This window comes from Phacochoerus africanus, chromosome 9 (assembly GCF_016906955.1).
Source record: "Phacochoerus africanus isolate WHEZ1 chromosome 9, ROS_Pafr_v1, whole genome shotgun sequence".
Taxonomy (NCBI): domain Eukaryota; kingdom Metazoa; phylum Chordata; class Mammalia; order Artiodactyla; family Suidae; genus Phacochoerus; species Phacochoerus africanus.
In genome coordinates, this window is record NC_062552.1 from 8,779,453 (window position 1) to 8,792,300 (window position 12,848).

The window sequence follows — 12,848 nt, forward strand, 5'->3', positions numbered from 1 at the left end:
GGCATCCCGCGGTCTGTGCCAGGCGCCAGCCCTTCCCTTCCAAAGCTCCCACCTCAGGTGCCTGTTTCCTTCTGTTATTTGGAAGCTCAGGCTGTTATTTTTGGCCAAAACATCAGCTCCCCCCGCGTCCCCCCCCCCCCGTAGCTCTTCGTCGCCCCCTGGCGTTCCTTTCACGCTATTTCTTAAGATTGGTGACCCTGGAAGTGGGGCGATGGGCAAAGCCAAGCAGAGTGGGCACGCATTAAAAAAAAGTTTATGGGGGCTCCTAATCAGCAATACCGAAAGGATTGGGTATGTGCCTTAAAGGATTTTTTTAAAAAAGCTTCCTTTCCTTGCCAATCCCTCTCCGATCTTTCTCACTGTGGAAGCAAAGAACTTGAGCAAAACAGACTGGGCGGGGGAGGGGGGTGCTTAGAAGTCAGAAAAGCGCGTGGATCTGCCAAAATCATTTGACCCCGAGTCGGGAGGGGGGCGCGAGGAGGGGGAGCGTTCCCTTGTCTGATCAGCACTGAGGAATCGGAGCGACATAAAAGGCAAATGAAGCGAACAACAATTCAAAAAAAAAAAAAAAAATTCCCCGCACACAACAATACAATCTATTTAAACTGTAGCTCATACTTTTCATACCAATGGTATGACTTTTCTGGAGTCCCTCTGCTGATTCTTGAACTCCGGGGCTGGCAGCTTGCAAAGGGGAAGCAGGCTGCAGCGCTGCACCGGCAGGTTTACCAAAGGTCTCTAATGGGTATTTTCTTTTTCTTAGCCCTGCCCCTGAATTGTCAGACGGCGGGCGTCTGCCTCTGAAGTTAGCAGTGATTTCCTTTAGAGCCCGGCCTTATCTCCGGCTGCACGTTGCCTGGTGGTGACTAATGACACAATAACATTGTCTGGGGCTGGAATAAAATTGGAGCTGTTTACCCCCACTCTATAGGGGTTGAATATAAAAAGCCGGCCGAGAGAGCTGTCCAGGTCAGACGCGCTTCTGCCTCTGCGCTGAGACCAGCGCCGCCGGGTCCCCAGTCTCCACTGCGGTCCCCGCGCGCCACCACCGCCGCCGCGTGCGTCCTCCGACCGCTCCCACTGCCTTCTCTCCCGGCAGAAACTTCTTTCTCCCGATTAAAGAGCACTCAGGCTGAAGGATCACTTTGAGATCTGAATAACCCGAAGCGCTTGGAAGGAACCGAAGCCATTTTTCTGCCTTTTTTCCCCCGCTTTAGGGTTTAGTTCGCAGGGGGAGGATTTTGATCCTTTTTTTTTCAGAATGGATTATTTCCCCATGATTATCGCTCTGCTGTTTGTGGCTTTCCAAGGAGCTCCAGAAACAGGTAGGCACTTTGCCTTGTAAATCCTTGAACACTGACGTTTTTTCTCCACTTTAATGCTTTTCTTGCTTCTGTTCCAACCCCCACTTCTTTTTATGGCTGCTGCTCAGATATCAGGTGTAGGAGAATGATTGCTCAAAGCTTGATTAAGTTTTCTAGTGGAAGAAAAAAAAAATCCTCTGAAGACAATTGCTCCCGTAGCATTAAAATCACACTGTTATCATTGCCTAGTGTATTTCCTTGGCTTTAAAAAATGTAACTCAATTGAAGATAAGATATATAACTTAGCCAAATGGATTTGCAGTGTATGTGGTCATACAGGTACTAAGAAGTATAGAGATTTATATCTTCTTCAAATACTCTTTTAATAGTGTGTTAATGCGTAAAATATTTAAACATTTCAGCTTGAAGCCAAGGAATTTTATCCGAGTCATTCAAGCAATATATGAGTAGGAAAATCATGCGCAGAACAGCCTAGTGAACCGCCCCCCCCACCAGGCAGTTTCGGGTGAAGCAGATGTTTTTTTTAAACTTTGTCATTATTGACTTTAGGTTTCTTTTTGGCAGGTTTTTGGCACTCAAAACAGTGTGGGCTCTATTTCCAGTCGTATTCACCTGTCCTGGGAGAGGGAGCTAGGATAAATCTTGGCTGCTTAAGGATTTAGATAGTATGTATGCATCTGCCTGGTCCCTTCTTTTTGGGTCAAGACACTTTTTTTGTCTTTTGGTGAACCTGACTAAAGAGAAAGGACGTAAGGGATGAAAATCCTGGAATGTGTCTGATCATTTGAAATGTACAAAATCAGGCTGATAAGCTGCAGGGCTAACTCGTCAGTAAGAGGAGGCAGTGGGGACAGGGAGGCGGCAGGTCCCACGTATCCCAAACCGCTCCTCGAATTCCAAAGCCTGCAGAACCTTGACTGGGTCCCCCGAGCTGCTGCTGAACGTCCCCTTAGGTTAGTGGTTTCTCTGGCACTTACTGCCTGAAATCAATATTTTAGAGTGGATTTTTCTTCCCTCTCTCCTTTCACCTCCCCAAAGCTCGGGACCACCTCCTCATTTCAAGAAGTGTGTACCACCTGGGCTCCTCCCTGCCTCATACCAGGTGTGAGGTGGCGGCTTCTCCCCTAAACCGAAGCTCAGCTCTCATTTCTGATTTAGGAAAAGACAGTCTGATTTATTTAGTTTTAGGTTCTTGGTCATCAGCCAGTTTTAAGACGCTGGAGGTTGTACTGTTACTAAGGTCTATGCTGAAGCCAATTCACGTTTCTAATAGGCAGTATTTCCAAGCATTTCCTTGACGGCTGCTGCCAGGGGCTGGTAAGCCCCTGCATTTGCGTAATCTCTCTGAAGGTGGCGAAGCCCGTGGTGATGAAAATGAAGTCACGTTAAGGAGGGCACAACAAGGCTCCCTTTTCCTCTATGTTTCTTGCTGAAGGTCGGCTGTGTGCTTCCTCTGCTTTTATCTGCTCGGCTAGATCTGGCGTGGAGACTGGGACCTGTGTGCCTCCGGGCCTCTGAGGGGACACCTCGCATTGACCTGCTCTTTCCCTCCCCAGCGGTCCTGGGTGCCGAGCTCAGCCCGGGAGCCGAGAGCCAAGGGGAGACGCCCTCTCCCCGTGCATCCTGGAGGCCCCGTCGGTCCAAGCGCTGCTCCTGCTCTTCCCTGATGGATAAAGAGTGTGTCTACTTCTGCCACCTGGACATCATCTGGGTCAACACTCCAGAGTGAGTCCCTAGAGGGCACCGTTACTCTAGTCTTCCCTGCTCTGGCTTCACGGGCACCTGGAGCCCAGTTACGCTCCTTCCTTTTTGGTTTGGAGCCTGCTGGCCATGTGAAAGGGCCTCCATGGGGAAAGTGCCCCTTAGGGGCCTGCTGGACATCTCTGGGGCTTTGGGGTGGGGGTAGGGGGGGTGGAGGGCTCTTTTCTCCTTGGGATCTGCCTGGCTCAGGGAGTACATTGCTGAGGTCCTAGGTGGCTTAGTCCAACCTGTGCTTCCCAAGGGAGGGTGGAGCCTGAAGAGGCGGAAGGGATTATAGGAAGTTATAGTCCCATCTTCTCCTTGTACTTACAGAAAAACTAAGACCCACAATGTTCAAGTCACTTGTGATGAATTCCTATATGGCAGACGGAGACCTAGAACGTGGGTGTCCTGGCTCCTCTGGGCTTGTCCTTTGGAAAAGCCTATTTCAAGACAGCCACAGAAACACTCTCCTTAGCTTTCCAGTTCCCCACCCTGACCCCCTGAAAGCTAGTCCATCATCAGAAGAGTCATAAATAAAAACACACGGATTGTGCCTGTGGTGCCCCATTATGGCAAGAGATGACCAGTAGCCAAACGAAATCAAATCAAACCAAACAAAAACCAAGCCTAACAGTAAGGTGATACTTTCAAGGGGATCCCTTTACTCCTTAGGTGAGACTCACAACAGACCCATTGGAAATTACTGGAGAGCCTTCTGGGAAGAGCCCATCTCTAGTCATGTGCTGCCAACAGATCCCAGGAGGTGTGCAGACCTGGGCATGAACCATGCCCCCAGTGCCCTGTCTCCTCCTGCCTCCTCGGGGGGTCCCTTTAGCTTTACCGTATATGATTTGAGTTAGAAATCTGTTTTCAAAATCTTGTGAGTCATAGTTTTGCATGAAAGTCCCCCCTCCCAAGAGCTGCTAACTGAATACAAAGTTAGAAAAGGAAGAGACTATGAAATAATGACCAAAGCAGAGCTGTCATAACTTTGGACCCCAAACAAGGTTGCTCTGGTCGAGAAGAAATTGAACTTGGGTGAGAGTTAACATGGGATTTCATTGACTTAGAAAACCAGATTTTGTCTTGATTGGGTCCACCCACTTAGGGCCATAGATGGGCAACGTGACTTTGATATAGTTATTATACTCACTCTCCTTAGGCTCCCTACCAAATGCTGTGGGGTGAGCTCCCGCTGTCTTCATGGAATGGGCTAGCCCCAGAGGATGCAGCCTTTGGAGGTGATTAATTATGCTAATATCTTTTGTTCTTCTCTTTCCATAACAGACACATTGTCCCATATGGACTTGGAAGCCCTTCTAGGTCCAGGCGATCCTTAAAGGATTTGTTTCCTGCAAAGGCAGCAGACCGCAGGGATAGATGCCAGTGTGCCAGCCAAAAAGACAAGAAGTGCTGGAGTTTCTGCCAAGCAGGAAAAGAAATCGGGTGAGTAGAAACACCTTTGTTTTCGATCAGTTCTGCAACCTCCTGGCCGGCTTCCTCTTATGATGCTGCCTGCTTGTTTGAAGGAGAGTAACAGAGCTCTTAAGGACCACTGGAGGTACTATGGCTGAACTGTTTTCCCTGTGTGCATTTTAGCAGGGACCAAGACACTCTGGAGAAACGCTGGGATAACCAAAAGAAAGGAAAAGACTGTTCCAAGCTTGGAGAGAAGTGTATTCATCGGCAGCTGGTGATGGGAAGAAAAATAAGAAGGTAAGGGGCTCACGAGAACGTCAGGGGTGGGGGCGGGGGGGCCCCATCAGCCATCAATGGTCTCCTTTCCCTGTCAGTCTTTCCTTGGTGAGAGAAAGGCTCAAAAGACAGAAACAAAGGAAAGAGGAATCCCTGTAGCCTCCAGATTGAAACGAGCAGAGGAACCCTTTCCCAGTGTTTTCTCGACAGCCCTGAATGCAGACTGCTGTCTGCCGTACCCTAGGGTACATCCTAAAGAGAGCATTTCCAAACAAAACGTATCTAGAGACACCTTTGCCATCTGGTCACATCCAGTTCGGGTTTTTTGTTGTTCAATCAAAGTGTCACGTGGCATCAAAGTCTTCAAAACACAGCGGTTCTTCCCATGCCCGAAGGGACGATCAACTCCTTAGGTAGCACTGGTGAGAGTTAGAATGTGCCAGTTTGGGGGTTATTTATTTATTTAATAGGGAAATGCATTTGGTGGCGAGCCAATGTCGTTCCCGAGGTTGTCATTCTCATTTCTTAGTCTGTCATGAGCTGAGGCGGAGGAGGGATCGGGTTAGGGATTCCACGGGGTCACCTTGAGCAGCTTTCTGGTGGCAACCGTCCCAAGTCCTCCACAGCTGGGACGTCACAAGCTGGAGGGAGCGGCCCTGCTTCCAGATCTGTTCCCTCGCCTGCCCTTCCCCTTCAGGTTCAATGGCACCCTGGTGGCTGGAAGTCCTAGGGTCCAAGCGTTCCCAACACTGGCCAGACCATCACGAACTAACTCTGAGTTATTCATTCCTGCGGTGTGAATATTCTCAGCTGCCTGTGACATCCCACGTGCTGTTGAGGCTTCCGTATTTATAAATTCAGGCCACTACTGCTCCCCCAGATGGCGAGATTACCTAAAGCATTGTTTCTGAACTGACTGGGAAATTATTCTTATTTTTTTCTATTCGTTTCCATTTTACCAACTATTAAATCAATGCTACAGTTCTTTTTTCTTTCTCCTGCAAAAGGAAACATTAAACCTGCAAAACCCAAATTTCTCGAGTGGCCATAGAACATTGCTTGGGGCCTACCTGTAGGCCTCTTCTTTTAAAAGTTCTTTCCCACAAAGCCCCCTATAATTCCTTATGTGATTAAGAAAACTCCTCGGACTATTTGAAACCAACTAACGGAGTTAGTCTCTTTACATAATCCCTCCCGTGTTGGGTTGGGGGTTGGGATAGGGCTAAAGAAGAGAAGAGAATAGTATATTTCTAGTTTACCTCAAAATTGTATTTTTAAAATTGTATTCAATACCCAAGTCCCTTCAGACGTGACCTATGACCCTTCATCTCCCCGATTCCCCCCCCCCCTTCTAAGCATCAGGAGTAGTTTATTTTCACTTGAGTTTGGCAGAGTAGTAGGCAATTGTGGTTGGGGGTGAAAGTTCAGGGTCCGGATTTAGATTTGTTTGGGCCAGATTCTAATTTTAGATGTTTCTTTTTGCCCAGGAATGATTTTTGTAAAAAAAAAAAAAAAATGTGTTTTCTCCTGTTTTGTTTAAATAGGTTGGAGGCCATCAGCAACAGCATCAAAACATCTTTTCACATCGCCAAGCTGAAAGCCGAGCTCTACAGAGATAAGAAAGTGACCCATAACCGAACACACTGATGACAGGTTGGCCGAGCCTGTCTGAAGCCATCTCGTCCCCAGGGAGCCCCGGGCCCGACGCTGCGCTCGCTTGGCAGGGGCTGAGATCAGAGCAGAAGCCTCCTCTGTTCAGACCGTTCCTTACTGCAGACTGGCACAGGACCAGCACCCTCGCCTGAACATTCCAGAAAAGGCTTAAAGAGTCCCCCAGCCGGTCTTCATTGGCCTCCATCAGTGCTAAGCGCGGCCGTCTGTCTCTCCTCCTTTGCGGTGATGATGGGCCACTCGAAGAAAGCAGAGAGAGACACGGACGCCACCTGCAAATCAGGGTGGCCTCCTCCAGCCCAGAGGGAGGAGACGAGCTTCCGCGTGCGGGCGGAGACCTCCAAGAGGGTCCGGAGGCCGTGTTTTGTGTCCCACGCAGGCGCCTGGCGCATTTCAGGGAGAAACACCCAAGTCCACACCAAGAGCTTTCCAAGGAAGGCCCAGACTGAAAAAACCCTCGAGGGACAAGCCCTCGAGTTAAAAATGAACAAGACTTTGCTTTCTTCCGTCTCGAGATGCAAAACCGAGAGAAACTGTTACTACTGGAAAATCAGGATGAGTTTCATGAATATGAGTCTACCTCACCTCTGCTGCACTCCGCCTAAAGTATTTCCTCACCTTTAATTATTTGCCTCCTCAAACGCTCCCCCCCACCCCTCCCCCCAAGCCCCCACACTAAAATCCTAGCCTCGTGGAAATCTGTCTTATGTGTCAAGAGTAGATATAACACTTTCACGGTAATCTACTAGCTCTGTTCCATAAGAAAAAAATATCACTGAACCAGGAGATTCCCATGTCCTGATTTTTGGAAACACAAGGGTATACGGTTGTTGATGAGAGCTATGGAAGGGAAAACATTGGTTATGCTTTAAAGCAGTAAAATTATTTTCCTTTATGTAACTGGCAAGTGGAAGAGGTTGGATTAAATTTGGATGTACTTATTTTTTTACAGATATTTATATTCAAACAATTTATTCCTTATATTTACCATGTGAAATATATGTCTGGGCAGGCCATATTGGTCTATGTATTTTTTTAAAAAATGTATTTCTGAATGAAATTGAGAAAATGCTTTGTTTTGCCTATCAAGGTAATGACTTTAGAAAATAAATATTTTTTTCCCCTACTGTACTGCCTTGGAATCATTTCTGACCTTCCTGACAAGCGGGCCAAAGTGGTGAGAATGAAAAAGGGAAAAAGGTGGTTTCTCGGAAAGGTGACAATGAGAAGGGAAACAGTTTCGGCTAATGCACGCAAGACTGCGACGTAGATTTTAAAAGTTGCCCTTAGATTGCATTAAGCTAAAACCAAAACCAAAACCCAGCTTTCACACCTCTGTCTTTCCTCCCCAAGGGCTGCCTTCTGCTTCCCCTTCACCTGGAAACTCTCCGGGGACTGTATCCATTAGCTTAGCTTTGGCTGTTAGACAGGATCCCAGGGTTTAAGCTGATGGCGTGGTGAGAGGTCCTTTCTCCATAGGAATAAACTGAAGGAAGCGATGGCAAGGCCACCTTCCCAAAGGTACCTAATCACACACAGTCCTACACCAGAGCTGCTTGGAGAAAATGGCCTGCGCAGAGCAAGTAAGGGCTCCCAGTGGCTTTTTATTTGCTCAGATTAAGACGTTTGTTTATTGAGGAACACGAAGTACCTTTGCTCTTTCGCGGCAGCCAGGGGCTGGATGCGTGCCCATGGAGGCAGAGATGCCAGATGCTGGTTCTGGACCTCCTGCATCTCAGCGCCTCTCCCCTCCCCACCTTGCCTTGGCTGACCTGCCGACCCACTGGGGAGGAGAGCCTTGCAAACAGTTGTTACCACCAAAAGCCTGCAAGAGCTGGATCAGCTTTTGAGAATCTTACCGCCTTTTCCCTAATAGCGTCTGAAAGAATGTCTGGCATGCCATCAATAGCAGCTCGCAGGGATCCCTCTTGTCCCAACAATGACACCTCTGAAAGATGTTAAATAACCACCTTGAGGTTAATTAGGCAGAGTTTCTGTCTTTCCTGCCACTGTTTCTCCTCTTTCATTTTTTTTTGTTTTTTGTTTTTGTTTTTGTTTTTTTTTTGAGGAGACAGTCCAGTGTCTTTGGGGAATTGCGTATGAAATTCACTTTCAGAGTTCTCTTTGTGGCTCAGTGGTTAACGAACCTGACCAGGATCCATGAGGATGCCGGTTCAATCCCTGGCCCCGATCAGTGGGTTAAGGATCCGGCGTTGCCGTGAGCTGTGGTGTAGGTCGCAGTTGCGGCTCAGATCCTGCGTGGCTGTGGCTGTGACTGTGGCCGGCAGCTGTAGTTCGGATTCGACCCCTAGCCTGGGATCCTCCATATGCTCCAGGTGAGGCCCTAAAAAGCAAGACAAAACAAAAACAAAACAAAACAAAACAATCCACCCCAAACCCTCACTTTCCCTAGCAAACTGTCTCTTGGTGTGTGATCCCCCAGGGGATTGTGAGGTTTCCCCTGTTGAGGAGGGACTTGGCCTGAACTTAACCACTCTTTAATCTTGAGCAACCCTTCCACCCCTGCCATCATGAATTTCCATGAAGAAGGGGAGGAATTTCTCTAGGGCTCCAAGAGGGAGCCTGAGATGGGAGGAAGACGTGGAGGTACCAGGAAAGAAGGAAGAGGTGAGTTTGGAGGACACGGAGCTAATACATTGAAGACAGAGTTGGCGCGGGAAGAAGCCACTGAGCAGAAGTAAAACTCGGAAAGCAATGCTGATAAGATTGGCTTTTTCTTTGTTTCCTTTGAAAAATGTTTTGATTATTCAGACTTCTAAACGCTCTTCCCCTGTGCTTCCTGCCTTAGTACCCAGCAAGAAGAGTAAAACGCCTGAAGCAGCTCCCGCAGAGCATGAGGGACAGTCGTAAAATAAGTTGGAAAGTTCACAGGAAATAAATATTTTGGAAATATGTAGAGGAAAGATTGACTACTACTCAAGGACCGTGGCAGCTTGAGGGGTGACCCGATCGCGTTGTCAGTCACACTTCCTGCTGCTTTTCCAGGAAAAGCACGGTTTCTGGAAGCGCAATTAATGACAGATTTCTCACTGGACACTAACAGCCAGGCAGAGCTTTGCTCTCCAGGCTGCAAGGACCACAGTGTCTTTGGTGAAGGGAGAGGGTATTTCATTTCTTCTCCAGGGATTGGCTTCTTTTATGATGGAAACCATTGCCTTTATTTTATTATTATTATTATTATTATTATTATTTGTCTTTTTGCCTTTTCCAGGGCCGCTCCCTTGGTATGTGGAAGTTCCCAGGCTAGGGGTCGAATTGGAGCTGTAGATGCTGGCTTACACCAGAGCCACAGCAATGTGGGATGCGAGCCTCATCTGCAACATACACCCAGGAACCGAACCCGCAACCTCATGATTCCTAGTCGGCTTCGTTAACCACTGTGCCATGACGGGAACTCCGGAAACCATTGCCTTTAATCCTGCTGTGCTTTCCTGATGTACTCAGAATTAATGTTAAGTAATGAAGTAGAATTCTCACAACTCCAGGAGTTCCCGTCAAGGCTTAGCAGTTAATGAATCTGACCAGCATCCATGAGGACGTAGGTTCAATCCCTGGCCTTGCTCAGTGGGTTAAGGATCCAGCATTGCCGTGAGCTGTGGTCATAGACTCGGCTCATATCCTGCATGGCTGTGCCTGTGGCATAGGCCAGCAGCTACAGCTCCAACTGGACCCCTAGGCTGGGAACCTCCATATGCTGTGGGTGTGGCCCTAAAAAGCAAAAAAAAAAAAAAAAGAATTCTCTCAACTCCGGATATCACACTAAGCCGAAGCTCCCCGAGGAAAGGATTACTCTTTTCAGGTGAAAAAGCCAAGGCCCAGAGAGGGAATTGACCTACCTAAGGTCACACAGCAAGCTGTAGCATCTCTGAAGCCTGAGCCCTTGAGCATGGCTGTTTCACTCAGAGGCATCTGGAGGTCAGTGGAGACAGAGGCCCAAGCAAGCCCTACTAGAAGGTTCTAGATAGTAAAGCAAAATTATTCCTCACAAAAGCTTTGCCTTCCAGCCTCACAGGTGAAGGTTGCCAGATCCATCCTTTTTATTACTCTCGAGGGAACATCAGTGTGCCCCGAGCCTGGTCTCGAACATCTTGATTGTGCCATATTTGTCCACTATGTCATTTTCATGGTGCCCATGCACAGGTGGCAGGAAAATGACTCTAATCCACAAAGCCTACCTCCCTCTCTAGTGCCATGCAGTGCCTCGCTGACAGCTACTGGAAATAGGTCAAATGGATGGGGAGAAATCACAGAGATGGATGTGACGGCAGAGGGGTGTAGCATTTCCTCAGACCCCGAGCCATAGTCAGAGAAAGATCTGGGGCTGGTGCCATTGGAAAATGAAAAGAGAAGGGCCTCAGGCTTGAGGGTCACAGGTGATGGAAGTGCTGTGCCCCAGGCATGACAGCTACGTGTTCCAAGAGGCAGCACATGGGGAAGCAGATTGGCTGGTTCAGAGTTTTCTGTGTTTCTGCGTCTTATTTTTCTCCTTCATATTCTGAGTCATTCCAGGCCTTCACCCTAAACTGCCATGGAAGTATCTAGGTTTGAAATTAGTGATAACCGGAGTTCCTGTCATGGCTCAGCAGAAATGAATCTGACTAGCATCCACGAAGACACAGGTTTGATCCCTGGCCTTGCTCAGTGGGCTAAGGATCTGGTGTTGCCATGAGCTGTGGTGTAGATCGAAGATGTGGCTTGGATCTAGTGTGTCTGTGGCTGTGGCTGTGGTGTAGGCCAGCATCTACAGCTCTGATATGCTGCAGATGTAGCCCTAAAAATACAAAGAAAGAAAGAAGGAAGGAAGGAAGGAAGGAGGAAAGAAAGAAGGAAGAACGATAACCATCGCTGGCATGGAATGGCCACTGGCCAACTGGAGCAGACCGGGACAGAGCCATGGGATTGTTCTGCAGCCTTTCTGGTGGCCCCTGGCGAGGCCTGGTGTGAAACCTCCAGGCACTGGCTTGTAGGGAGGTCCAGCAGTCTGGGGAAGGCCTGGGCAGCCAGGGTGGAGTTTCCAGAGTTTGTGCTGCTATGGCTATTTGCCAAACCATCATGAAATATTCCAGATTTTATTTCATATTTTAACAACGAATAGAGTCTCATTAGCATATGACACTGTGCTGGTCACACTTGGAAGTGTCCCAATTCATGGTAAATGATCTTCTTGACGGCTTCACTGAGGGGGACCCCATTGTCTCCACGCCTGTTAAAGTTTAGTCCCACGTGTTTCTGTCCAGGTGCCTCTGCTTCCTGCTGCATTGTCATCCCTGCGTGTCATCCTGTCACTCTCCACGCCACCCCCCTCACTTCTCCTTTGGTCGAAGTGGAAATATTTTAAGGTATTCTTTGCCTCCGTGGAGGTTTTCAACAGGACAATTTTATGGTTGCCCAAACTGAGGTTTGCCTCAGACCAGAATTTGCTAGGGTCCTAGATCTGCTCTAGGATTGTTATGAAAGAGCTGCTTGTAAGGTTGGGTCTTGGCCTCTTAGACTAACTTTGGACCCCAAGGGGGTGGCCAGATAATTTCCCATTACAACTAGGATACTTTGGATAGAACATGGTGATGCTCTTAGCAATGACCACAGCCTGTCATGGGCCACGTGGGACATATGGTCACCCTAAACAGGAGAAGCCTTGAGGGAGGTCAGAATTTCAAAACCGCCTTCATCTCTTAGAGAGGACCTGGACCTTGGCCTTGATGAGGCAGACACAGTTGTCTCTCTCTCTTTATCTGCAGACAAGGTGAAGGCAGAAAACGTTCACCTTTTCTAGAGCCTCCAGCCTTGAGCATGGAGTTTCATAAAGTATCAATGAATCAATAAATGTACAGGTGGATGACAGGGTTCAGGAAGAGAGATGTAAAGAGGATAATGAGAAGATTCAAAGACCCACTTATCGCCATCTCTTTGGAGAATCTGCACAGCTAAACTACTCCTTCATTCAGGCTCCACTTTAGCGGTAATTGTCCCACTTGAGTGAGTCTTTCTATTTCGTTGTTTTCCAGCTCATCTCGCGTGTCATCATCATCATTATAATCTTCCCCCAAATGCTTCAATCATAATATCCATGAATGCAGAGCTGGAAGGAACTTAAAAATAATTTACATTATATCCCCATCTCAAAAAAATTCTCCCTTTGCCATTCTCTGCTTATGGGGAAAAAAAAAAATTGATCTAGTGTGATGATGAGCAAAGGGAAGGACCAGGCTGAGAAGAAAGGTTAGAAAGTGGTCTTATAATTTCTGAGTTTTAATTTTTTTATGATGGATATCTTCTCCAGTATTTGAGACCATAGTATAATAAACCGAATCTACCCATTATACAGTTTTTTTTTTTTTTTTGGTCCTTTTGGGGCTTCACTTGCAGCATATGGAAGTTCCCAGGCTAGGGGCT

At 47.8% G+C, this 12,848-nt stretch overlaps 1 protein-coding gene across 1 annotated transcript; it reads left to right on the forward strand.

Moving 5' to 3' along the window:
- The first annotated feature begins 671 nt into the window (after nt 1-671).
- On the forward strand, nt 672-7,565 carry EDN1 (endothelin 1). Its single transcript, XM_047796563.1, has 5 exons — nt 672-1,325; nt 2,882-3,050; nt 4,356-4,514; nt 4,668-4,784; nt 6,308-7,565. Exons 1-5 carry the CDS (start codon nt 1,262-1,264, stop codon nt 6,408-6,410), a joined length of 612 nt encoding a protein of 203 aa, XP_047652519.1. The 5' UTR covers nt 672-1,261; the 3' UTR covers nt 6,411-7,565.
- Nucleotides 7,566-12,848: the final 5,283 nt, after the last annotated feature.

What these genes read in the sequence shown, in the direction of transcription:
- EDN1 (XM_047796563.1), top strand. Translation starts at nt 1,262, where the DNA reads ATGGATTATTTCCCCATGATTATCGCTCTGCTGTTTGTGGCTTTCCAA. An exon ending in CAAGCAGGAAAAGAAATCGG is followed by an intron (nt 4,515 to 4,667) that starts GTGAGTAGAAAC and finishes TGTGCATTTTAG; the next exon opens with CAGGGACCAAGACACTCTGG. An exon ending in ATGGGAAGAAAAATAAGAAG is followed by an intron (nt 4,785 to 6,307) that starts GTAAGGGGCTCA and finishes TTGTTTAAATAG; the next exon opens with GTTGGAGGCCATCAGCAACA.